The 25,599-nt window shown below is 54.5% G+C and overlaps 1 protein-coding gene across 6 annotated transcripts in view; it reads left to right on the top strand.

Annotated features, from left to right (window-relative positions):
* NSD3 (nuclear receptor binding SET domain protein 3) overlaps positions 1-25,599 on the top strand; it is a 152,743-nt gene that overhangs the window by 63,195 nt on the left and 63,949 nt on the right. For all 6 annotated transcript variants that reach the window (XM_075601247.1, XM_075601246.1, XM_075601245.1 and 3 more), the window contains exons 9-12: positions 18,997-19,127; positions 21,325-21,444; positions 21,973-22,099; positions 24,921-25,118. In XM_075601247.1, the coding sequence (XP_075457362.1) occupies positions 18,997-19,127; positions 21,325-21,444; positions 21,973-22,099; positions 24,921-25,118 (576 nt within the window). The remainder of the gene's footprint in view (positions 1-18,996; positions 19,128-21,324; positions 21,445-21,972; positions 22,100-24,920; positions 25,119-25,599) is intronic.

Here is a 25,599-nt window from a genome sequence, read left to right as displayed (position 1 = left end):
TTATACGCGGGATCGCTGTGCTGTAACCCCGTTATACGTGGGATCGCTGTGCTGTAACCCCGTTATACGCGGGATCGCTGTGCTGTAACCCCGTTATACGCGGGATCGCTGTGCTGTAACCCTGTTATACGCGGGATCGCTGTGCTGTAACCCGGTTATACGCGGGATCGCTGTGCTGTAACCCGGTTATACGCGGGATCGCTGTGCTGTAACCCCGTTATACGCGGGATCGCTGTGCTGTAACCCCGTTATACGCGGGATCGCTGTGCTGTAACCCCGTTATACGCGGGATCGCTGTGCTGTAACCCCGTTATACGCGGGATCGCTGTGCTGTAACCCCGTTATACGCGGGATCGCTGTGCTGTAACCCCGTTATACGCGGGATCGCTGTGCTGTAACCCCGTTATACGCGGGATCGCTGTGCTGTAACCCCGTTATACGCGGGATCGCTGTGCTGTAACCCCGTTATACGCGGGATCGCTGTGCTGTAACCCCGTTATACGCGGGATCGCTGTGCTGTAACCCGGTTATACGCGGGATCGCTGTGCTGTAACCCCGTTATACGCGGGATCGCTGAGCTGTAACCCTGTTATACACGGGATCGCTGCGCTGTAACCCCGTTATACGCGGGATCGCTGTGCTGTAACCCTGTTATACGCGGGATCGCTGCGCTGTAACCCCGTTATACGCGGGATCTCTGTGCTGTAACCCCGTTATACGCGGGATCGCTGTGCTGTAACCCCGTTATACGCGGGATCTCTGTGCTGTAACCCCGTTATACGCGGGATCGCTGTGCTGTAACCCCGTTATACGCGGGATCGCTGTGCTGTAACCTTGTTATATGCGGGATCGCTGTGCTGTAACCCCGTTATACGTGGGATCGCTGTGCTGTAACCCCGTTATACGCGGGATCGCTGTGCTGTAACCCCGTTATACGCGGGATCGCTGTGCTGTAACCCGTTATACGCGGGATCGCTGTGCTGTAACCCCGTTATATGCGGGATCGCTGTGCTGTAACCCCGTTATACGCGGGATCGCTGTGCTGTAATCCCGTTATACGCGGGATCGCTGTGCTGTAACCCCGTTATACGCGGGATCGCTGTGCTGTAACCCCGTTATACGCGAGATCGCTGTGCTGTAACCCCGTTATACGCGGGATCGCTGTGCTGTAACCCCGTTATACGCGGGATCGCTGTGCTGTAACCCCGTTATACGCGGGATCGCTGTGCTGTAACCCCGTTATACGCGGGATCGCTGTGCTGTAACCCCGTTATACGCGGGATCGCTGTGCTGTAACCCCGTTATACGCGGGATCGCTGTGCTGTAACCCCGTTATACGCGGGATCGCTGTGCTGTAACCCCGTTATACGCGGGATCGCTGTGCTGTAACCCCGTTATACGCGGGATCGCTGTGCTGTAACCCCGTTATACGTGGGATCGCTGTGCTGTAACCCCGTTATACGTGGGATCGCTGTGCTGTAACCCCGTTATACGCGGGATCGCTGTGCTGTAACCCCGTTATACGCGGGATCGCTGTGCTGTAACCCCGTTATACGCGGGATCGCTGTGCTGTAACCCCGTTATACGCGGGATCGCTGTGCTGTAACCCCGTTATACGCGGGATCGCTGTGCTGTAACTCCGTTATACGCGGGATCGCTGTGCTGTAACCCCGTTATACGCGGGATCGCTGTGCTGTAACCCCGTTATACGCGGGATCGCTGTGCTGTAACCCCGTTATACGCGGGATCGCTGTGCTGTAACCCCGTTATACGCGGGATCGCTGTGCTGTAACCCCGTTATACGCGGGATCGCTGTGCTGTAACCCCGTTATACGCGGGATCGCTGTGCTGTAACCCCGTTATACGCGGGATCGCTGTGCTGTAACCCCGTTATACGCGGGATCGCTGTGCTGTAACCCCGTTATACGCGGGATCGCTGTGCTGTAACCCCGTTATACGCGGGATCGCTGTGCTGTAACCCCGTTATACGCGGGATCGCTGTGCTGTAACCCCGTTATACGCGGGATCGCTGTGCTGTAACCCGGTTATACGCGGGATCGCTGTGCTGTAACCCCGTTACACGCGGGATCGCTGTGCTGTAACCCCGTTACACGCGGCATTGCTGTGCTGTAACCCCCTTATACGCGGGATCGCTGTGCTGTAACCCCGTTATACGCGGGATCGCTGTGCTGTAACCCCGTTATACGCGGAATCGCTGTGCTGTAACCCCGTTATACGTGGGATCGCTGTGCTGTAACCCCGTTATACGTGGGATCGCTGCGCTGTAACCCCGTTATACGCGGCATCGCTGCGCTGTAACCCCGTTATACGCGGGATCGCTGTGCTGTAACCCCGTTATACGCGGGATCGCTGTGCTGTAACCCCGTTATACGCGGGATCGCTGTGCTGTAACCCCGTTATACGCGGGATCGCTGTACTGTAACCCTGTTATACGCGAGATCGCTGTGCTGTAACCCCGTTATACGCGGGATCGCTGTGCTGTAACCCCGTTATACGCGGGATCGCTGTGCTGTAACCCCGTTATACGCGGGATCTCTGTGCTGTAACCCCGTTATACGCGGGATCTCTGTGCTGTAACCCCGTTATACGCGGGATCGCTGTGCTGTAACCCCGTTATACGCGGGATCGCTGTGCTGTAACCCCGTTATACGCGAGATCGCTGTGCTGTAACCCCGTTATACGCGGGATCTCTGTGCTGTAACCCCGTTATACGCGGGATCTCTGTGCTGTAACCCCGTTATACGCGGGATCGCTGTGCTGTAACCCCGTTATACGCGGGATCGCTGTGCTGTAATCCCGTTATACGCGGGATCGCTGTGCTGTAACCCCGTTATACGTGGGATCGCTGTGCTGTAACCCCGTTATACGCGGGATCGCTGTGCTGTGACCTTGTTATACGCGGGATCGCTGTGCTGTAACCCCGTTATACGCGGGATCGCTGTGCTGTGACCCCGTTATACGCGGGATCGCTGTGCTGTAACCCCGTTATACGCGGGATCGCTGTGCTATAACCCCGTTATACGTGCTGTAACCCCGTTATACGCGGGATCGCTGTGCTGTAACCCCGTTATACGTGGGATCGCTGTGCTGTGACCCCGTTACACGCGGGATCGCTGTGCTGTAACCCCGTTATACGTAGGATCGCTGTGCTGTAACCCCGTTATACACGGGATCACTGTGCTGTAACCCCGTTATACGCGGGATCGCTGTGCTGTAACCCCGTTATACGCGGGATCGCTGTGCTGTAACCCCGTTATACGCGGGATCGCTGTGCTGTAACCCCGTTATACGCGGGATCGCTGTGCTGTAACCCCGTTATACGTGGGATCGCTCTGCTGTAACCCCGTTATACGTGGGATCGCTGTGCTGTAACCCCGTTATACGCGGGATCGCTGTGCTGTAACCCCGTTATACGCGGGATCGCTGTGCTGTAACTCCGTTATACGCGGGATCGCTGTGCTGTAACCCCGTTATACGCGGGATCGCTGTGCTGTAACCCCGTTATACACGGGATCGCTGTGCTGTAACCCCGTTATACGCGGGATCGCTGTGCTGTAACCCTGTTATACGCGGGATCGCTGTGCTGTAACCCCGTTATACGCGGGATCGCTGTGCTGTAACCTCGTTATACGCGGGATCGCTGTGCTGTAACCCCGTTATACGCGGGATCGCTGTGCTGTAACCCCGTTATACGCGGGATCGCTGTGCTGTAACCCCGTTATACGCGGGATCGCTGTGCTGTAACCCCGTTATACGCGGGATCGCTGTGCTGTAACCCCGTTATACGCGGGATCGCTGTGCTGTAACCCCGTTATACGCGGGATCGCTGTGCTGTAACCCCGTTATACGTGGGATCGCTGTGCTGTAACCCCCTTATACGTGGGATCGCTGCGCTGTAACCCCGTTATACGCGGCATCGCTGTGCTGTAACCCCGTTATACGCGGGATCGCTGTGCTGTAACCCCGTTATACGCGGGATCGCTGTGCTGTAACCCCGTTATACGTGGGATCGCTGCGCTGTAACCCCGTTATACGCGGCATCGCTGTGCTGTAACCCCGTTATACGCGGGATCGCTGTGCTGTAACCCCGTTATACGCGGGATCGCTGTGCTGTAACCCCGTTATACGCGGGATCGCTGTGCTGTAACCCCGTTATACGCGGGATCGCTGTGCTGTAACCCCGTTATACGCGAGATCGCTGTGCTGTAACCCCGTTATACGCGGGATCTCTGTGCTGTAACCCCGTTATACGCGGGATCTCTGTGCTGTAACCCCGTTATACGCGGGATCGCTGTGCTGTAACCCCGTTATACGCGGGATCGCTGTGCTGTAACCCCGTTATACGCGAGATCGCTGTGCTGTAACCCCGTTATACGCGGGATCTCTGTGCTGTAACCCCGTTATACGCGGGATCTCTGTGCTGTAACCCCGTTATTCGCGGGATCGCTGTGCTGTAATCCCGTTATACGTGGGATCGCTGTGCTGTAACCCCGTTATACGTGGGATCGCTGTGCTGTAACCCCGTTATACGTGGGATCGCTGTGCTGTAACCCCGTTATACGCGGGATCGCTGTGCTGTAACCCCGTTATACGTGGGATCGCTGTGCTGTGACTCCGTTATACGTGGGATCGCTGTGCTGTAACCCCGTTATACGCGGGATCGCTGTGCTGTAACCCCGTTATACGCGGGATCGCTGTGCTGTAACCCCGTTATACGCGGGATCGCTGTGCTGTAACCCCGTTATACGCGGGATCGCTGTGCTGTAACCCCGTTATACGCGGGATCGCTGTGCTGTAACCCCGTTATACGCGGGATCGCTGTGCTGTAACCCCGTTATACGCGGGATCGCTGTGCTGTAACCCCGTTATACGTGGGATCGCTGTGCTGTAACCCCGTTATACGTGGGATCGCTGCGCTGTAACCCCATTATACGCGGCATCGCTGTGCTGTAACCCCGTTATACGCGGGATCGCTGTGCTGTAACCCCGTTATACGCGGGATCGCTGTGCTGTAACCCCGTTATACGCGGGATCGCTGTGCTGTAACCCCGTTATACGCGGGATCGCTGTGCTGTAACCCCGTTATACGCGAGATCGCTGTGCTGTAACCCCGTTATACGCGGGATCTCTGTGCTGTAACCCCGTTATACGCGGGATCTCTGTGCTGTAACCCCGTTATACGCGGGATCGCTGTGCTGTAACCCCGTTATACGCGGGATCGCTGTGCTGTAACCCCGTTATACGCGAGATCGCTGTGCTGTAACCCCGTTATACGCGGGATCTCTGTGCTGTAACCCCGTTATACGCGGGATCTCTGTGCTGTAACCTCGTTATACGCGGGATCGCTGTGCTGTAATCCCGTTATACGTGGGATCGCTGTGCTGTAACCCCGTTATACGTGGGATCGCTGTGCTGTAACCCCGTTATACGCGGGATCGCTGTGCTGTAACCCCGTTATACGTGGGATCGCTGTGCTGTGACTCCGTTATACGTGGGATCGCTGTGCTGTAACCCCGTTATACGTGGGATCGCTGTGCTGTAACCCCGTTATACGCGGGATCGCTGTGCTGTGACCCCGTTATACGCGGGATCGCTGTGCTGTAACCCCGTTATACGCGGGATCGCTGTGCTGTAACCCCGTTATACGTGCTGTAACCCCGTTATACGCGGGATCGCTGTGCTGTAACCCCGTTATACGTGGGATCGCTGTGCTGTGACCCCGTTACACGCGGGATCGCTGTGCTGTAACCCCGTTATACGTAGGATCGCTGTGCTGTAACCCCGTTATACGCGGGATCACTGTGCTGTAACCCCGTTATACGCGGGATCGCTGTGCTGTAACCCTGTTATACGCGGGATCGCTGTGCTGTAACCCCGTTATACGCGGGATCGCTGTGCTGTAACCCCGTTATACGCGGGATCGCTGTGCTGTAACCCCGTTATACGCGGGATCGCTGTGCTGTAACCCCGTTATACGCGGGATCTCTGTGCTGTAACCCCGTTATACGCGGGATCGCTGTGCTGTAACCCCGTTATACGCGGGATCGCTGTGCTGTAACCCCGTTATACGCGGGATCGCTGTGCTGTAACCCCGTTATATGTGGGATCGCTGTGCTGTAACCCCGTTATACGTGTGATCGCTGTGCTGTAACCCCGTTATACGCGGGATCGCTGTGCTGTAACCCCGTTATACGCGGGATCGCTGTGCTGTAACCCCGTTATACGCGGGATCGCTGTGCTGTGACCCCGTTATACGCGGGATCTCTGTGCTGTAACCCCGTTATACGTGCTGTAACCCCGTTATACGCGGGATCGCTGTGCTGTAACCCCGTTATACGTGGGATCGCTGTGCTGTGACCCCGTTACACGCGGGATCGCTGTGCTGTAACCCCGTTATACGTGGGATCGCTGTGCTGTAACCCCGTTATACGCGGGATCGCTGTGCTGTAACCCCGTTATACGCGGGATCGCTGTGCTGTATCCCCGTTATACGCGGGATCGCTGTGCTGTAACTTCGTTATACGCGGGATCGCTGTGCTGTAACCCCGTTATACGCGGGATCGCTGTGCTGTAACCCCGTTATACGCGGGATCTCTGTGCTGTAACCCCGTTATACGCGGGATCGCTGTGCTGTAACCCCGTTATACGCGGGATCGCTGTGCTGTAACCCCGTTATACGCGGGATCGCTGTGCTGTAACCCCGTTATACGTGGGATCGCTGTGCTGTAACCCCGTTATACGTGGGATCGCTGTGCTGTAACCCTGTTATACGCGGGATCGCTGTGCTGTAACCCCGTTATACGCGGGATCGCTGTGCTGTAACCCCGTTATACGTGGGATCGCTGTGCTGTAACCCCGTTATACGCGGGATCGCTGTGCTGTAACCCCGTTATACGCGGGATCGCTGTGCTGTAACCCCGTTATACGCGGGATCGCTGTGCTGTAACCCCGTTATACGCGGGATCGTTGTGCTGGAACCCCGTTATACGCGGGATCGTTGTGCTGTAACCCCGTTATACGCTTGATCGCTGTGCTGTAACCCCGTTATACGCTTGATCGCTGTGCTGTAACCCCATTATACGCGGGATCGTTGTGCTGTAACCCCGTTATACGCTTGATAGCTGTGCTGTAACCCCGTTATACGCGGGATCGCTGTGCTGTAACCCCGTTATACGCGGGATCGCTGTGCTGTAACCCCGTTATACGCGGGATCGCTGTGCTGTAACCCCGTTATACGCGGGATCGCTGTGCTGTAACCCCGTTATACGCGGGATCGCTGTGCTGTAATCCCGTTATACGTGGGATCGCTGTGCTGTAACCCCGTTATACGCGGGATCGCTGTGCTGTAACCCCATTATACGCGGGATCGCTGTGCTGTAACCCCGTTATACGCGGGATCGCTGTGCTGTAACCCCGTTACACGCGGGATCGTTGTGCTGTAACCCCGTTATACGTGGGATCGCTGTGCTGTAACCCAGTTATACGCGGGATCGCTGTGCTGTAACCCCGTTATACGCGGGATCGCTGTGCTGTAACCCCGTTATACGTGGGATCGCTGTGCTGTAACCCCGTTATACGTGGGATCGCTGTGCTGTAACCCCGTTATACGTGGGATCGCTGTGCTGTAACCCCGTTATACGTGGGATCGCTGTGCTGTAACCCCGTTATACGCGGGATCGCTGAGCTGTAATCCCGTTATACGCGGGATCGCTGTGCTGTAACCCCGTTATACGCGGGATCGCTGTGCTGTAACCCCGTTATACGTGGGATCGCTGTGCTGTAACCCCGTTATACGTGGGATCGCTGTGCTGTAACCCCGTTATACGCGGGATCGTTGTGCTGGAACCCCGTTATACGCGGGATCGTTGTGCTGTAACCCCGTTATACGGTTGATCGCTGTGCTGTAACCCCGTTATACGCTTGATCGCTGTGCTGTAACCCCATTATACGCGGGATCGTTGTGCTGTAACCCCGTTATACGCTTGATAGCTGTGCTGTAACCCCGTTATACGCGGGATCGCTGTGCTGTAACCCCGTTATACGCGGGATCGCTGTGCTGTAACCCCGTTATACGCGGGATCGCTGTGCTGTAACCCCGTTATACGCGGGATCGCTGTGCTGTAACCCCGTTATACGCGGGATCGCTGTGCTGTAATCCCGTTATACGTGGGATCGCTGTGCTGTAACCCCGTTATACGCGGGATCGCTGTGCTGTAACCCCATTATACGCGGGATCGCTGTGCTGTAACCCCGTTATACGCGGGATCGCTGTGCTGTAACCCCGTTACACGCGGGATCGTTGTGCTGTAACCCCGTTATACGTGGGATCGCTGTGCTGTAACCCAGTTATACGCGGGATCGCTGTGCTGTAACCCCGTTATACGCGGGATCGCTGTGCTGTAACCCCGTTATACGTGGGATCGCTGAGCTGTAATCCCGTTATACGCGGGATCGCTGTGCTGTAACCCCGTTACATGAGGGATCGCTGTGCTGTAACCCCGTTACATGAGGGATCGCTGTGCTGTAACCCCGTTATACGCGGGATCGCTGCGCTGTAACCCCGTTATACGCGGGATCGCTGTGCTGTAACCCCGTTATACGTGGGATCGCTGTGCTGTAACCCCGTTATACGCGGGATCGCTGTGCTGTAACCCCGTTATACGCGGGATCGCTGTGCTGTAACCCCGTTATACGCGGGATCGCTGTGCTGTAACCCCGTTATACGTGGGATCGCTGTGCTGTAACGCCGTTATACGCGGGATCGCTGTGCTGTAACCCCGTTATACGCGGGATCGCTGTGCTGTAACCCCGTTATACGCGGGATCGCTGTGCTGTAATCCCGTTATATGCGGGACCGCTGTGCTGTAACCCCGTTATACGCGGGATCGCTGTGCTGTAACCCCGTTATACGCGGGATCGCTGTGCTGTAACCACGTTATACGCGGGATCGCTGTGCTGTAACCCCGTTATACGCGGGATCGCTGTGCTGTAACCCCGTTATACGCGGGATCGCTGTGCTGTAACCCCGTTATACGCGGGATCGCTGTGCTGTAACCCCGTTATACGCGGGATCGCTGTGCTGTAACCCGGTTATACGCGGGATCGCTGTGCTGTAACCCCGTTACACGCGGGATCGCTGTGCTATAACCCCCTTATACGCGGGATCGCTGTGCTGTAACCCCGTTATACGCGGGATCGCTGTGCTGTAACCCCGTTATACGCGGGATCGCTGTGCTGTAACCCCGTTATACGCGGGATCGCTGTGCTGTAACCCCGTTATACGTGGGATCGCTGTGCTGTAACCCCGTTATACGTGGGATCGCTGCGCTGTAACCCCGTTATACGCGGCATCGCTGTGCTGTAACCCCGTTATACGCGGGATCGCTGTGCTGTAACCCCGTTATACGCGGGATCGCTGTGCTGTAACCCCGTTATACGCGGGATCGCTGTGCTGTAACCCCGTTATACGCGGGATCGCTGTGCTGTAACCCCGTTATACGCGGGATCGCTGTGCTGTAACCCCGTTATACGCGGGATCGCTGTGCTGTAACCCCGTTATACGCGAGATCGCTGTGCTGTAACCCCGTTATACGCGGGATCTCTGTGCTGTAACCCCGTTATACGCGGGATCTCTGTGCTTTAACCCCGTTATACGCGGGATCGCTGTGCTGTAACCCCGTTATACGCGGAATCGCTGTGCTGTAACCCCGTTATACGCGAGATCGCTGTGCTGTAACCCCGTTATTCGCGGGATCTCTGTGCTGTAACCCCGTTATACGCGGGATCTCTGTGCTGTAACCCCGTTATACGCGGGATCGCTGTGCTGTAATCCCGTTATACGTGGGATCGCTGTGCTGTAACCCCGTTATACGTGGGATCGCTGTGCTGTAACCCCGTTATACGCGGGATCGCTGTACTGTAACCCCGTTATACGTGGGATCGCTGTGCTGTGACTCCGTTATACGTGGGATCGCTGTGCTGTAACCCCGTTATACGTGGGATCGCTGTGCTGTAACCCCGTTATACGCGGGATCGCTGTGCTGTAACCCCGTTATACGCGGGATCGCTGTGCTGTGACCTTGTTATACGCGGGATCGCTGTGCTGTAACCCCGTTATACGCGGGATCGCTGTGCTGTGACCCCGTTATACGCGGGATCGCTGTGCTGTAACCCCGTTATACGCGGGATCGCTGTGCTGTAACCCCGTTATACGTGCTGTAACCCCGTTATACGCGGGATCGCTGTGCTGTAACCCTGTTATACGCGGGATCGCTGTGCTGTAACCCCGTTATACGCGGGATCGCTGTGCTGTAACCCCGTTATACGCGGGATCGCTGTGCTGTAACCCCGTTATACGCGGGATCGCTGTGCTGTAACCCCGTTATACGCGGGATCTCTGTGCTGTAACCCCGTTATACGCGGGATCGCTGTGCTGTAACCCCGTTATACGCGGGATCGCTGTGCTGTAACCCCGTTATACGCGGGATCGCTGTGCTGTAACCCCGTTATATGTGGGATCGCTGTGCTGTAACCCCGTTATACGTGGGATCGCTGTGCTGTAACCCCGTTATACGCGGGATCGCTGTGCTGTAACCCCGTTATACGCGGGATCGCTGTGCTGTAACCCCGTTATACGCGGGATCGCTGTGCTGTGACCCCGTTATACGCGGGATCGCTGTGCTGTAACCCCGTTATACGCGGGATCGCTGTGCTGTAACCCCGTTATACGTGCTGTAACCCCGTTATACGCGGGATCGCTGTGCTGTAACCCCGTTATACGTGGGATCGCTGTGCTGTAACCCCGTTATACGCGGGATCGCTGTGCTGTAACCCCGTTATACGTGGGATCGCTGTGCTGTGACCCCGTTACACGCGGGATCGCTGTGCTGTAACCCCGTTATACGTGGGATCGCTGTGCTGTAACCCCGTTATACGCGGGATCGCTGTGCTGTAACCCCGTTATACGCGGGATCGCTGTGCTGTAACCCCGTTATACGCGGGATCGCTGTGCTGTAACCTCGTTATACGCGGGATCGCTGTGCTGTAACCCCGTTATACGCGGGATCGCTGTGCTGTAACCCCGTTATACGCGGGATCTCTGTGCTGTAACCCCGTTATACGCGGGATCGCTGTGCTGTAACCCCGTTATACGCGGGATCGCTGTGCTGTAACCCCGTTATACGCGGGATCGCTGTGCTGTAACCCCGTTATACGTGGGATCGCTGTGCTGTAACCCCGTTATACGTGGGATCGCTGTGCTGTAACCCTGTTATACGCGGGATCGCTGTGCTGTAACCCCGTTATACGCGGGATCGCTGTGCTGTAACCCCGTTATACGTGGGATCGCTGTGCTGTAACCCCGTTATACGCGGGATCGCTGTGCTGTAACCCCGTTATACGCGGGATCGCTGTGCTGTAACCCCGTTATACGCGGGATCGCTGTGCTGTAACCCCGTTATACGCGGGATCGTTGTGCTGGAACCCCGTTATACGCGGGATCGTTGTGCTGTAACCCCGTTATACGCTTGATCGCTGTGCTGTAACCCCGTTATACGCTTGATCGCTGTGCTGTAACCCCATTATACGCGGGATCGTTGTGCTGTAACCCCGTTATACGCTTGATAGCTGTGCTGTAACCCCGTTATACGCGGGATCGCTGTGCTGTAACCCCGTTATACGCGGGATCGCTGTGCTGTAACCCCGTTATACGCGGGATCGCTGTGCTGTAACCCCGTTATACGCGGGATCGCTGTGCTGTAACCCCGTTATACGCGGGATCGCTGTGCTGTAATCCCGTTATACGTGGGATCGCTGTGCTGTAACCCCGTTATACGCGGGATCGCTGTGCTGTAACCCCATTATACGCGGGATCGCTGTGCTGTAACCCCGTTATACGCGGGATCGCTGTGCTGTAACCCCGTTACACGCGGGATCGTTGTGCTGTAACCCCGTTATACGTGGGATCGCTGTGCTGTAACCCAGTTATACGCGGGATCGCTGTGCTGTAACCCCGTTATACGCGGGATCGCTGTGCTGTAACCCCGTTATACGTGGGATCGCTGTGCTGTAACCCCGTTATACGTGGGATCGCTGTGCTGTAACCCCGTTATACGTGGGATCGCTGTGCTGTAACCCCGTTATACGTGGGATCGCTGTGCTGTAACCCCGTTATACGCGGGATCGCTGAGCTGTAATCCCGTTATACGCGGGATCGCTGTGCTGTAACCCCGTTATACGCGGGATCGCTGTGCTGTAACCCCGTTATACGTGGGATCGCTGTGCTGTAACCCCGTTATACGTGGGATCGCTGTGCTGTAACCCTGTTATACGCGGGATCGCTGTGCTGTAACCCCGTTATACGCGGGATCGCTGTGCTGTAACCCCGTTATACGTGGGATCGCTGTGCTGTAACCCCGTTATACGCGGGATCGCTGTGCTGTAACCCCGTTATACGCGGGATCGCTGTGCTGTAACCCCGTTATACGCGGGATCGCTGTGCTGTAACCCCGTTATACGCGGGATCGTTGTGCTGGAACCCCGTTATACGCGGGATCGTTGTGCTGTAACCCCGTTATACGCTTGATCGCTGTGCTGTAACCCCGTTATACGCTTGATCGCTGTGCTGTAACCCCATTATACGCGGGATCGTTGTGCTGTAACCCCGTTATACGCTTGATAGCTGTGCTGTAACCCCGTTATACGCGGGATCGCTGTGCTGTAACCCCGTTATACGCGGGATCGCTGTGCTGTAACCCCGTTATACGCGGGATCGCTGTGCTGTAACCCCGTTATACGCGGGATCGCTGTGCTGTAACCCCGTTATACGCGGGATCGCTGTGCTGTAATCCCGTTATACGTGGGATCGCTGTGCTGTAACCCCGTTATACGCGGGATCGCTGTGCTGTAACCCCGTTATACGCGGGATCGCTGTGCTGTAACCCCGTTATACGCGGGATCGCTGTGCTGTAACCCCGTTACACGCGGGATAGTTGTGCTGTAACCCCGTTATACGTGGGATCGCTGTGCTGTAACCCAGTTATACGCGGGATCGCTGTGCTGTAACCCCGTTATACGCGGGATCGCTGTGCTGTAACCCCGTTATACGTGGGATCGCTGAGCTGTAATCCCGTTATACGCGGGATCGCTGTGCTGTAACCCCGTTACATGAGGGATCGCTGTGCTGTAACCCCGTTACATGAGGGATCGCTGTGCTGTAACCCCGTTATACGCGGGATCGCTGCGCTGTAACCCCGTTATACGCGGGATCGCTGTGCTGTAACCCCGTTATACGTGGGATCGCTGTGCTGTAACCCCGTTATACGCGGGATCGCTGTGCTGTAACCCCGTTATACGCGGGATCGCTGTGCTGTAACCCCGTTATACGCGGGATCGCTGTGCTGTAACCCCGTTATACGTGGGATCGCTGTGCTGTAACGCCGTTATACGCGGGATCGCTGTGCTGTAACCCCGTTATACGCGGGATCGCTGTGCTGTAACCCCGTTATACGCGGGATCGCTGTGCTGTAATCCCGTTATATGCGGGACCGCTGTGCTGTAACCCCGTTATACGCGGGATCGCTGTGCTGTAACCCCGTTATACGCGGGATCGCTGTGCTGTAACCACGTTATACGCGGGATCGCTGTGCTGTAACCCCGTTATACGCGGGATCGCTGTGCTGTAACCCCGTTATACGCGGGATCGCTGTGCTGTAACCCCGTTATACGCGGGATCGCTGTGCTGTAACCCCGTTATACGCGGGATCGCTGTGCTGTAACCCGGTTATACGCGGGATCGCTGTGCTGTAACCCCGTTACACGCGGGATCGCTGTGCTATAACCCCCTTATACGCGGGATCGCTGTGCTGTAACCCCGTTATACGCGGGATCGCTGTGCTGTAACCCCGTTATACGCGGGATCGCTGTGCTGTAACCCCGTTATACGCGGGATCGCTGTGCTGTAACCCCGTTATACGTGGGATCGCTGTGCTGTAACCCCGTTATACGTGGGATCGCTGCGCTGTAACCCCGTTATACGCGGCATCGCTGTGCTGTAACCCCGTTATACGCGGGATCGCTGTGCTGTAACCCCGTTATACGCGGGATCGCTGTGCTGTAACCCCGTTATACGCGGGATCGCTGTGCTGTAACCCCGTTATACGCGGGATCGCTGTGCTGTAACCCCGTTATACGCGGGATCGCTGTGCTGTAACCCCGTTATACGCGGGATCGCTGTGCTGTAACCCCGTTATACGCGAGATCGCTGTGCTGTAACCCCGTTATACGCGGGATCTCTGTGCTGTAACCCCGTTATACGCGGGATCTCTGTGCTTTAACCCCGTTATACGCGGGATCGCTGTGCTGTAACCCCGTTATACGCGGAATCGCTGTGCTGTAACCCCGTTATACGCGAGATCGCTGTGCTGTAACCCCGTTATTCGCGGGATCTCTGTGCTGTAACCCCGTTATACGCGGGATCTCTGTGCTGTAACCCCGTTATACGCGGGATCGCTGTGCTGTAATCCCGTTATACGTGGGATCGCTGTGCTGTAACCCCGTTATACGTGGGATCGCTGTGCTGTAACCCCGTTATACGCGGGATCGCTGTGCTGTAACCCCGTTATACGTGGGATCGCTGTGCTGTGACTCCGTTATACGTGGGATCGCTGTGCTGTAACCCCGTTATACGTGGGATCGCTGTGCTGTAACCCCGTTATACGCGGGATCGCTGTGCTGTAACCCCGTTATACGCGGGATCGCTGTGCTGTGACCTTGTTATACGCGGGATCGCTGTGCTGTAACCCCGTTATACGCGGGATCGCTGTGCTGTGACCCCGTTATACGCGGGATCGCTGTGCTGTAACCCCGTTATACGCGGGATCGCTGTGCTGTAACCCCGTTATACGTGCTGTAACCCCGTTATACGCGGGATCGCTGTGCTGTAACCCCGTTATACGTGGGATCGCTGTGCTGTGACCCTGTTACATGCGGGATCGCTGTGCTGTAACCCCGTTATACGTAGGATCGCTGTGCTGTAACCCCGTTATACGCGGGATCACTGTGCTGTAACCCCGTTATACGCGGGATCGCTGTGCTGTAACCCCGTTATACGCGGGATCGCTGTGCTGTAACCCCGTTATACGCGGGATCGCTGTGCTGTAACCCCGTTATACGCGGGATCGCTGTGCTGTAACCCCGTTATACGCGGGATCGCTGTGCTGTAACCCCGTTATACGCGGGATCTCTGTGCTGTAACCCCGTTATACGCGGGATCGCTGTGCTGTAACCCCGTTATACGCGGGATCGCTGTGCTGTAACCCCGTTATACGCGGGATCGCTGTGCTGTAACCCCGTTATACGTGGGATCGCTGTGCTGTAACCCCGTTATACGTGGGATCGCTGTGCTGTAACCCCGTTATACGCGGGATCGCTGTGCTGTAACCCTGTTATACGCGGGATCGCTGTGCTGTAAACCCGTTATACGCGGGATCGCTGTGCTGTGACCCCGTTATACGCGGGATCTCTGTGCTGTAACCCCGTTATACGCGGGATCGCTGTGCTGTAACCCCGTTATACGTGCTGTAACCCCGTTATACGCGGGATCGCTGTGCTGTAACTCCGTTATACGTGGGATCGCTGTGCTGTGACCCCGTTACACGCGGGATCGCTGTGCTGTAACCCCGTTATACGTAGGATCGCTGTGCTGTAACCCCGTTATACGCGGGATCACTGTGCTGTAACCCCGTTATACGCGGGATCGCTGTGCTGTAACCCTGTTATACGCGGGATCGCTGTGCTGTAACCCCGTTATACGCGGGATCGCTGTGCTGTAACCCCGTTATACGCGGGATCGCTGTGCTGTAACCCCGTTATACGCGGGATCGCTGTGCTGTAACCCCGTTATACGCGGGATCTCTGTGCTGTAACCCCGTTATACGCGGGATCGCTGTGCTGTAACCCCGTTATACGCGGGATCGCTGTGCTGTAACCCCGTTATACGCGGGATCGCTGTGCTGTAACCCCGTTATACGCGGGATCGCTGTGCTGTAACCCCGTTATACGTGGGATCGCTGTGCTGTAACCCCGTTATACGTGGGATCGCTGTGCTGTAACCCCGTTATACGCGGGATCGCTGTGCTGTAACCCCGTTATACGTGGGATCGCTGTGCTGTAACCCCGTTATACGTGGGATCGCTGTGCTGTAACCCCGTTATACGCGGGATCGCTGTGCTGTAACCCCGTTATACGCGGGATCGCTGTGCTGTAACCCCGTTATACGTGGGATCGCTGTGCTGTAACCCCGTTATACGCGGGATCGCTGTGCTGTAACCCCGTTATACGCGGGATCGCTGTGCTGTAACCCCGTTATACGCGGGATCGCTGTGCTGTAACCCCGTTATACGTGGGATCGTTGTGCTGGAACCCCGTTATACGCGGGATCGTTGTGCTGTAACCCCGTTATACGCTTCATCGCTGTGCTGTAACCCCGTTATACGCTTGATCGCTGTGCTGTAACCCCATTATACGCGGGATCGTTGTGCTGTAACCCCGTTATACGCTTGATAGCTGTGCTGTAACCCCGTTATACGCGGGATCGCTGTGCTGTAACCCCGTTATACGCGGGATCGCTGTGCTGTAACCCCGTTATACGCGGGATCGCTGTGCTGTAACCCCGTTATACGCGGGATCGCTGTGCTGTAACCCCGTTATACGCGGGATCGCTGTGCTGTAATCCCGTTATACGTGGGATCGCTGTGCTGTAACCCCGTTATACGCGGGATCGCTGTGCTGTAACCCCATTATACGCGGGATCGCTGTGCTGTAACCCCGTTATTCGCGGGATCGCTGTGCTGTAACCCCGTTACACGCGGTATCGTTGTGCTGTAACCCCGTTATACGTGGGATCGCTGTGCTGTAACCCAGTTATACGCGGGATCGCTGTGCTGTAACCCCGTTATACGCGGGATCGCTGTGCTGTAACCCCGTTATACGTGGGATCGCTGTGCTGTAACCCCGTTATATGTGGGATCGCTGTGCTGTAACCCCGTTATACGTGGGATCGCTGTGCTGTAACCCCGTTATACGCGGGATCGCTGAGCTGTAATCCCGTTATACGCGGGATCGCTGTGCTGTAACCCCGTTACATGAGGGATCGCTGTGCTGTAACCCCGTTACATGAGGGATCGCTGTGCTGTAACCCCGTTATACGCGGGATCGCTGCGCTGTAACCCCGTTATACGCGGGATCGCTGTGCTGTAACCCCGTTATACGCGGGATCGCTGCGCTGTAACCCCGTTATACGTGGGATCGCTGTGCTGTAACCCCGTTATACGCGGGATCGCTGTGCTGTAACCCCGTTATACGCGGGATCGCTGTGCTGTAACCCCGTTATACGCGGGATCGCTGTGCTGTAACCCCGTTATACGCGGGATCGCTGTGCTGTAACGCCGTTATACGCGGGATCGCTGTGCTGTAACCCCGTTATACGCGGGATCGCTGTGCTGTAACCCCGTTATACGCGGGATCGCTGTGCTGTAACCCCGTTATACGCGGGATCGCTGTGCTGTAATCCCGTTATACGCGGGATCGCTGTGCTGTAACCCCGTTATACGCGGGATCGCTGTGCTGTAACCCCGTTATACGCGGGATCGCTGTGCTGTAACCCCGTTATTCTCGGAATCGCTGTGCTGTAACCCCGTTATACGCGGGATCGCTGTGCTGTAACCCCGTTATACGTGGGATCGCTGTGCTGTAACCCCGTTATACGCGTGATCGCTGTGTTGTAACCCCGTTATACGTGGGATCGCTGTGCTGTAACCCCGTTATACGCGGGATCGCTGTGCTGTAACCCCGTTATACGCGGGATCGCTGTGCTGTAACCCCGTTATACGTGGGATCGCTGTGCTGTAACCCCGTTATACGCGGGATCGCTGTGCTGTAACCCCTTTATACGTGGGATCGCTGTGCTGTAACCCCGTTATACGCGGGATCGCTGTGCTGTAACCCCGTTATACGCGGGATCGCTGAGCTGTAATCCCGTTATACGCGGGATCGCTGTGCTGTAACCCCGTTATACGCGGGATCGCTGTGCTGTAACCCCGTTATACGCGGGATCGCTGTGCTGTAACCCCGTTATACGCGGGATCGCTGTGCTGTAACCCCGTTATACGTGGGATCGCTGTGCTGTAACCCCGTTATACGCGGGATCGCTGTGCTGTAACCCCGTTATACGCGGGATCGCTGTGCTGTAACCCCGTTATACGCGGGATCGCTGTGCTGTAACCCCGTTATACGCGTGATCGCTGCGCTGTAACCCCGTTATACGCGGGATCGCTGTGCTGTAACCCCGTTATACGCGGGATCGCTGTGCTGTAACCCCGTTATACGCGGGATCGCTGTGCTGTAACCCCGTTATACGCGGGATCGCTGTGCTGTAACCTCGTTATACACGGGATCGCTGTGCTGTAACCCCGTTATACGCGTGATCGCTGTGCTGTAACCCCGTTATACGCGGGATCGCTGCGCTGTAACCCCGTTATACGCGGGATCGCTGTGCTGTAACCCCGTTATACGCGGGATCGCTGTGCTGTAACCCCGTTATACGCGGGATCGCTGTGCTGTAACCCCGTTATACGCGGGATCGCTGTGCTGTAACCTCGTTATACACGGGATCGCTGTGCTGTAACCCCGTTATACGCATGATCTCTGTGCTGTAACCCCGTTATACGCGGGATCGCTGTGCTGTAACCCCGTTATACGCGGGATCGCTGTGCTGTAACCCCGTTATACGCGGGATCGCTGTGCTGTAACCCCGTTATACGCGGGATCGCTGTGCTGTAACCCCGTTATACGCGGGATCGCTGTGCTGTAACCCCGTTATACGCGGGATCGCTGTGCTGTAACCCCGTTATACGCGGGATCGCTGTGCTGTAATCCCTTTATGGGAGCTTAGTAAATCCTGGAGCTCTGTGTTTATAGGGGCCAGTGAGATTTCAGACGCGTGCAAGCCCCTGAAGAAGAGGAGCCGCGCCTCCACTGACGTGGAACTTGCAAACTCTTCCTACCGAGACGCTTCGGACTCCGACTCCCGCGGCCTCAATGATGCGCAGGTGAGCTGCTCCCGCTCCTGAAAGTAATGAGCCTCAGGAATTTAGAGGGTGGTGCACCCCAATTACAGCAGCTATACATGTTTCATTTCTTGCTTTTTAAATGATTTTATTACAGGTTTGAAGCAGGGGGTCTCTGGAGCTGAACCCCATTAATGTCAGCGCCAGGGACCCCCTGCTTCCCGAGATACCTCCATAGATGGTGCCGCTATCTGGGGTTTATAGGTCCTGGTCACGCGGGCCAATAGGAAGCTGCACCGGATGACATCACAGCTTTCTATTGGCCCGTGTGACATTTATGCCGCCATTCTGTTAGGCTCACAGTTCCCTGGCTGCACAGATACTGCCCCCCTCCCCATGGAGGTGCGTATCTCTGGAAGCAGGTAGCCCCCGGAGCTGAAATTCAGCTGCTTCTAAGGCCTCCTTCTTCAATCCTGTAATAATAATAATAATAATAATAATAAAAATAGGAAATCTGTATTGCTGCTTTAATGTGAATCTGAATGTTTTCATGTAATATGACATCATAGCCCATTTTTAGCAAGCAGTGCTATTGCACACAATGCCTTCCAGCGCCAGAAGACACCCTATGCCATTGAAGTGAATGAGGCACTATGGTGGTTATTGAATAACGCCGCTTGGTAGATAGGTGGGTAGTAGATATCATGTTAAATCCTCCCAAGTAATGGACTGCATGGTTCCCCTGTGTGCTGCCATGTTCCGTGCTCTGCGTCTCCGCTGTCACTCTGTGATGTCATGTCTCTGTGATGTCATGTCTCTGTGATGTCATGTCTCTGTGATGTCATGTCTCTGTGATGTCATGTCTCTGTGACAGGGGGCGATAGCAGGATGGGGGTCTTTGAAAAGAGTGGGATTTTGCCGTTTGTTTTTTTTAGCAGCGGTGTTTCCCCAGTGTTAGAAGTATCTGCTGCCTAATCATTTGAAATGCATTGTATCTTACTGTCCTTAATGGACATGGGAATTGATCTCCATGTCTGGAACGCCTGAAATGTCCGGTACCCTAAATGGCGTCTCCTGAGAGCGGCTTACATGGACGCTTCCTGTGCTCGCTCTCTCTCTTTTGTGTTATGTTGTTAAAATACTTGGGATGTAGCCTGCAAGTAAAGAAAATGTACATGCACCAAATAATAAAAGCTTTGTGCTGCAGTCTAGACGTAAAGAGAGAAAACAGATGGGAGACTTGGAGGGTAGAGGGGGGGATATGAAACGTTTAAATACATTATGGGTTTTAAAAGTACGGGAGAGAAGTATATTTTAGGGAGACAAACTGGAGAGAGGCAGATACAGAAGATTGCAGGTTCGGGGAGAAGTGAGGAAGTACTTCATGGAGAGGGTGGTGGATGTGCGGAATCGCCTCCCAACAGAGGTGGTAGGTACTATAACAGTAGGGGAATATAAAAAAACTGCTTGGGATAGACCCAAAGCCACCTTGATGAAGCGCTCCGGCGTGAAACGCGTAGGTGCGTTTTCACCTGCAGCTATCCATGTGAGTGAATGAATAAATATATATTTTATGGTAGTTAGCCCTTGATCCTGACATGTTTCCTGCTGCTCGGGTTGTGCTCCGTTTGTCACTCAGATGCTACAGGGATAGACCCCAGGCTGCCCTACATGTGAAAAAAAGCCACAGTCAGCTAGGGTCTGAGGTTACACAACATATAGGAGACCAGGCACAGGACGGGAGGCAGCCTCGGGCCTGCTCTCAAGTTCCGGGGGGTCTATCACTTTCTCCATTTTTGGAAAGGATGGGTCAATATTGCTTTCTAAGCTTGAAATCAAATGCAGCCACAATACCGGACTAAAAGGAGCCTCTGTAATTCTGTGTCCTGTCTATGTATCCTACTGTTTGCCTCTGCTACAACATCCTGCGTACAAAGGCTGCTGTCCGCTCCATGTGACCTTGGGCAAGTCACTTTACCTCCCTGTGGACCTCAAACATGAACCATGAACATTAGTGTACACGTTTTACAGGGCAGGTACTCCTTATGCCTGCAAAATTCCAAGTACAGTGCTGCGAACACTGTCGGGGCTACAGGAAAAAAATATTGTTGTGATTGGGCCTCGCAGCTGGGCAGTCCCAGCTTGCCCCTGTGTTTTCGGCTCTGTACACTGTTGCGTGCATGGTGTGCACTGCGCAAAGAAATGACTGCCCTGCTTGTGCCCTGGCTGTTCCACACAGATCAGCTTCGAGAAGCAGTCAGACAGTCCTTCAGCGGCGGCTGACGCAGATGCCTCCGACGTTCAGTCTGTGGATTCCAGCGTGTCCCGGAGATCCAGCAAGAGAGATACAGTGTGTCAGGTAAGGCCGGCTCCATCCTGAGGAAGGTACTGCTGAGACGTGTGTAGAGAGGAAGGCTGGAGCTGTGCTTAGGAGGAACAGATTATTGGTAATGACTCCTGCCAAAAAAAAACAGCATTCAAAATCATTAGGCAAGATACTGTAGGGCGGAGCACTTTCACAGTATTGTGTAGTCTGCGTGATGTGTCGTTGAGCTTTGTGAGGTTAGAGATTTCAAAACCTACAATGTATTACACATGATCTGCTATGAAACGAGCATTACAAATGGTAGAGATGTTCGTGCCTGAGTGCTTTCACTTTGCCGTGACTGGGGTTTGAGATGCAGATAATCGAATTGTGAGCATCATATGTAGCTTTGTCCCTTATCAGGGATTTCCCTGAAGCTGTTACCAGCCTGGTTAAGCCATGCCACTTATTGCATGAGACACCCGCCTTTCTGGCTAGAGAGGGAATGGAGGAAGTGCAGGGATAGCTACTGTCCTTTACACTCAAAATGAATTTCCATGCATTGTTTTGTTTTTTGGGCAGATCTGCGAGAGTTTTGGGGAGTCGCTGGTATCGTGTGACGGGGAATGCTCCCGCCTCTTCCATCTTGAGTGTTTGGGAATGGATACCCTGCCAGATGGGAAATTCGTTTGCATGGAGTGTAAAACAGGTGTGTGGTTCTTCAAGAGCTTCGCTTTGGCATTAGTAATGCCCTCATCTCTCACCCTCTCCTGCCTTGACTACCTTCATCTTCTACTGACTAGTCTCCTTGTCCAGCAAATGTTATCACTTACAATATATACAGGAAGCTGCAGCTCAGAGCAGCTCACTCTTTCAATTAATAGCCCCTGCTCATCTCCTCAAACCTCTCTCCTGGCTTCCTGTTATATCCAACTCCAAAGTCCCCCCCTCCTCATTGCCCACATTGTGCAGTCCTCTGTCCTATCCTATATCTCCGGTTTGATTCCTGCATCTACCCCTGTGCTTTGCCAGTCAGGGCTGTCTCTCGTATACCTCTCCTTATATCTGCGCTCTGCTCAGGGCTGTCTCTCGTATACCTCTCCTTATATCTGCGCTCTGCTCAGGGCTGTCTCTCGTATACCTCTCCTTATATCTGCGCTCTGCTCAGGGCTGTCTCTCGTATACCTCTCCTTATATCTGCGCTCTGCTCAGGGCTCTCTCATATATCTCTCCTTATATCTGCGCTCTGCTCATTGCTGTCTCTCGTATACCTCTCCTTATATCTGCGCTCTGCTCAGGGCTGTCTCTCGTATACCTCTCCTTATATCTGCGCTCTGCTCAGGGCTGTCTCTCGTATATCTCTCCTTATATCTGCGCTCTGCTCAGGGCTGTCTCTCGTATACCTCTCCTTATATCTGCGCTCTGCTCAGGGCTGTCTCTCGTATAGCTCTCCTTATATCTGCGCTCTGCTCAGGGCTGTCTCTCGTATACCTCTCCTTATATCTGCGCTCTGCTCAGAGCTGTCTCTCGTATACCTCTCCTTATATCTGCGCTCTGCTCAGGGCTGTCTCTCGTATACCTCTCCTTATATCTGCGCTCTGCTCAGAGCTGTCTCTCGTATACCTCTCCTTATATCTGCGCTCTGCTCAGGGCTGTCTCTCGTATACCTCTCCTTATATCTGCGCTCTGCTCAGGGCTGTCTCTCGTATACCTCTCCTTATATCTGCGCTCTGCTCAGGGCTGTCTCTCGTATACCTCTCCTTATATCTGCGCTCTGCTCAGGGCTGTCTCTCGTATACCTCTCCTTATATCTGCGCTCTGCCCAGGGCTGTCTCATATCGGTCTCTCCTTATATCTTGTCACGGGAGACCAGGTTTATCAATACATTTATACCAGGATCATATGATTGAGCAAAACAAGGAGGTAAAAAAAATATAATTTATTTCAGGAAAAGACAAACACACAATGTAACACAATTTACAATAAGAATACACTTACTTTGGAAATCTGGGGTAATACAAACTGCGTTTCCTAGTTGTAGGGGCTTATGACTAAGCTTACCCTAGTAACAGTTGCAAAACAAACAGCAAAATAATCCAGGCAGCTTTTCCTTCAAGTAGCCTCTTCCTGCTGGAGACTGGTAACTGGACAGTTAGCCTCTGAGACTCTTATATGACTTACTCAGAGCTTGGAACACACATTGAATCACACCTCTGGGATGGTGACTAGCTGTCTTACACACTTTGGGGCAGGCAGTCCTGCAGCTTGTCCACCAACCCCTGGCGTGGGAATTTAATCGCTGACCAATTACACACTTTGCCAGGTTTGTGAAAGCTGGAACCTATGGCTTCAGAAAAGTAAGAGGGCATGTGCGCAGATCGCCATCTTGCTCACTTACTATTCTAAGCCCCCCGCAGGCTCAATGCCTGAAAGTCTGGGGCAGGTGACAACTGGCCAGGATAGCTTGCATTCATCCCAGGATGCTAGCACATAACTTGGCTATCCTGCCCATCTGGCTGCTCACACCTATGGCACAAGTGTTACTTTGATGTATGGGTCTTCCAGGAGACAACCTGGCACCAAAACCTGGGGTGGCCAGGAGTTCTCCTTTGATCCTGAGATGAAAAGACCCTGCCTTATGTTACATGTATAAAGTAAAACATATTTTCTTAAATCACTGCTGCTTAATAAAATATACTTCTATACACGCTTCTGTAAAAGTATGTTACAGCCTTTTGGTGTATTGAGATAGAGTGTAAGCTAACCTGCTTCCTTTACACTAGCCTGTATCCCTTACACACTGCAAGGCAACACATGCGCAATACACGGGTCCAAGAGCTAACACTCTAAGACCCCAAAACAGGGGCAATCAAGTGGGCTTAACCTTTATTAGTGAGCCTGGTTACCCCCTCACCGTCACATATCTGCGCTCTGCTCATGGCTGGCTCATATCTGTCTCTCCTTATATCTGCACCCTGCTCATGGCTGGCTCATATCTGTCTCTCCTTATATCTGCACCCTGCTCATGGCTGGCTCATATCTGTCTCTCCTTATATGTGCCCAGCTCAGGGCTGTCTCATATCTGTCTCTCCTTATATGTGCCCTGCTCAGGGCTGTCTCGTATCTGTCTCTCCTTATATCTGTGCCCTGCTCAGGACTGTCTCTTACACACATACCTAGGGATGTGACAATGTATTGGTGATTGTAGCCTGATGCAATGTGTGCGCATTGTTTAGAAAATGCCAGCGAGGCGCCTTACAGGGTGTGTGAGCAGGCACGCCACCAGCGTCTCCCGGGAACAACAGGATTCTAGGCCCCCCGTCTGACTGGAGTGGGGAGTGTGGCGCCGGAGTTGTTGAGCGGGTGGGGGGGTGTAGGACCGTCAGAGGGAAGCCAGGTGTTGATCTCAGCGGTTGGCCCAGTTTTCCTACTTCACTAGGCTTGTGCTGCTGTCCCAGCTAACCCCGGTCACACCGTGTTTCTGAGCACTGCAGGACACACTATCCCGTCTGCCCTGTGTATTTGGACAGGTATCCACACCTGCTTCTCCTGCAAGATCCCCAGCACCAGCGTGAAGCGCTGCTCCGTCTCGGCGTGCAGCAAGTTCTACCACGAGACGTGCGCCCGCCAGTACTCTGCCACGGTCCTCGATTCAAGGGGCTTCCGCTGCCCACACCACTGCTGCAGCTCCTGCACCGCAGACAAGGACCTGTACAGAGCGTGCAAAGGTGAGCAGAGCGAGGCAGCAGAAGGTCAGTACAATAAGGCACCCAGGAGTTGGTTTATCATAAGGTAGTCACTGGCAGGGCAATAAGGCATACATTGGAGGCTCTGTTCTATAAATTGAGACACCGACCGTAGAGAAGTCCTATTGTATAAATGGGAGATACGATGGAAATTCCGTTCTATAGACTTGTGTATATATTGCAGGCTAAGGGATAATGGGGAACGGCAGGGCTGCCGACCTGTCGGAGACATGCGAATGTGCTCACAAGTGGTATTTATATTTACTGTACGGTGGGGGCTTTTTGTCACTTTACACACACAAACTGCTTTACTGTCTATTTGCAAAGCCAGCAAACAGTTTCAGACTGATGAGACCCAAAATGCAGAAACAGCTGCCTGTGAGTAGGTTTACTGGCACTGCACTTCTTTAACCTGGCTGTGCTAAAAAGCTGTGTAATGCGGCACGTATAAGCTGATAGGGGA

Source organism: Ascaphus truei, chromosome 5 (assembly GCF_040206685.1).
Source record: "Ascaphus truei isolate aAscTru1 chromosome 5, aAscTru1.hap1, whole genome shotgun sequence".
Lineage (NCBI taxonomy): Eukaryota > Metazoa > Chordata > Amphibia > Anura > Ascaphidae > Ascaphus > Ascaphus truei.
This window is presented reverse-complemented; position numbering and strand designations above follow the sequence as displayed.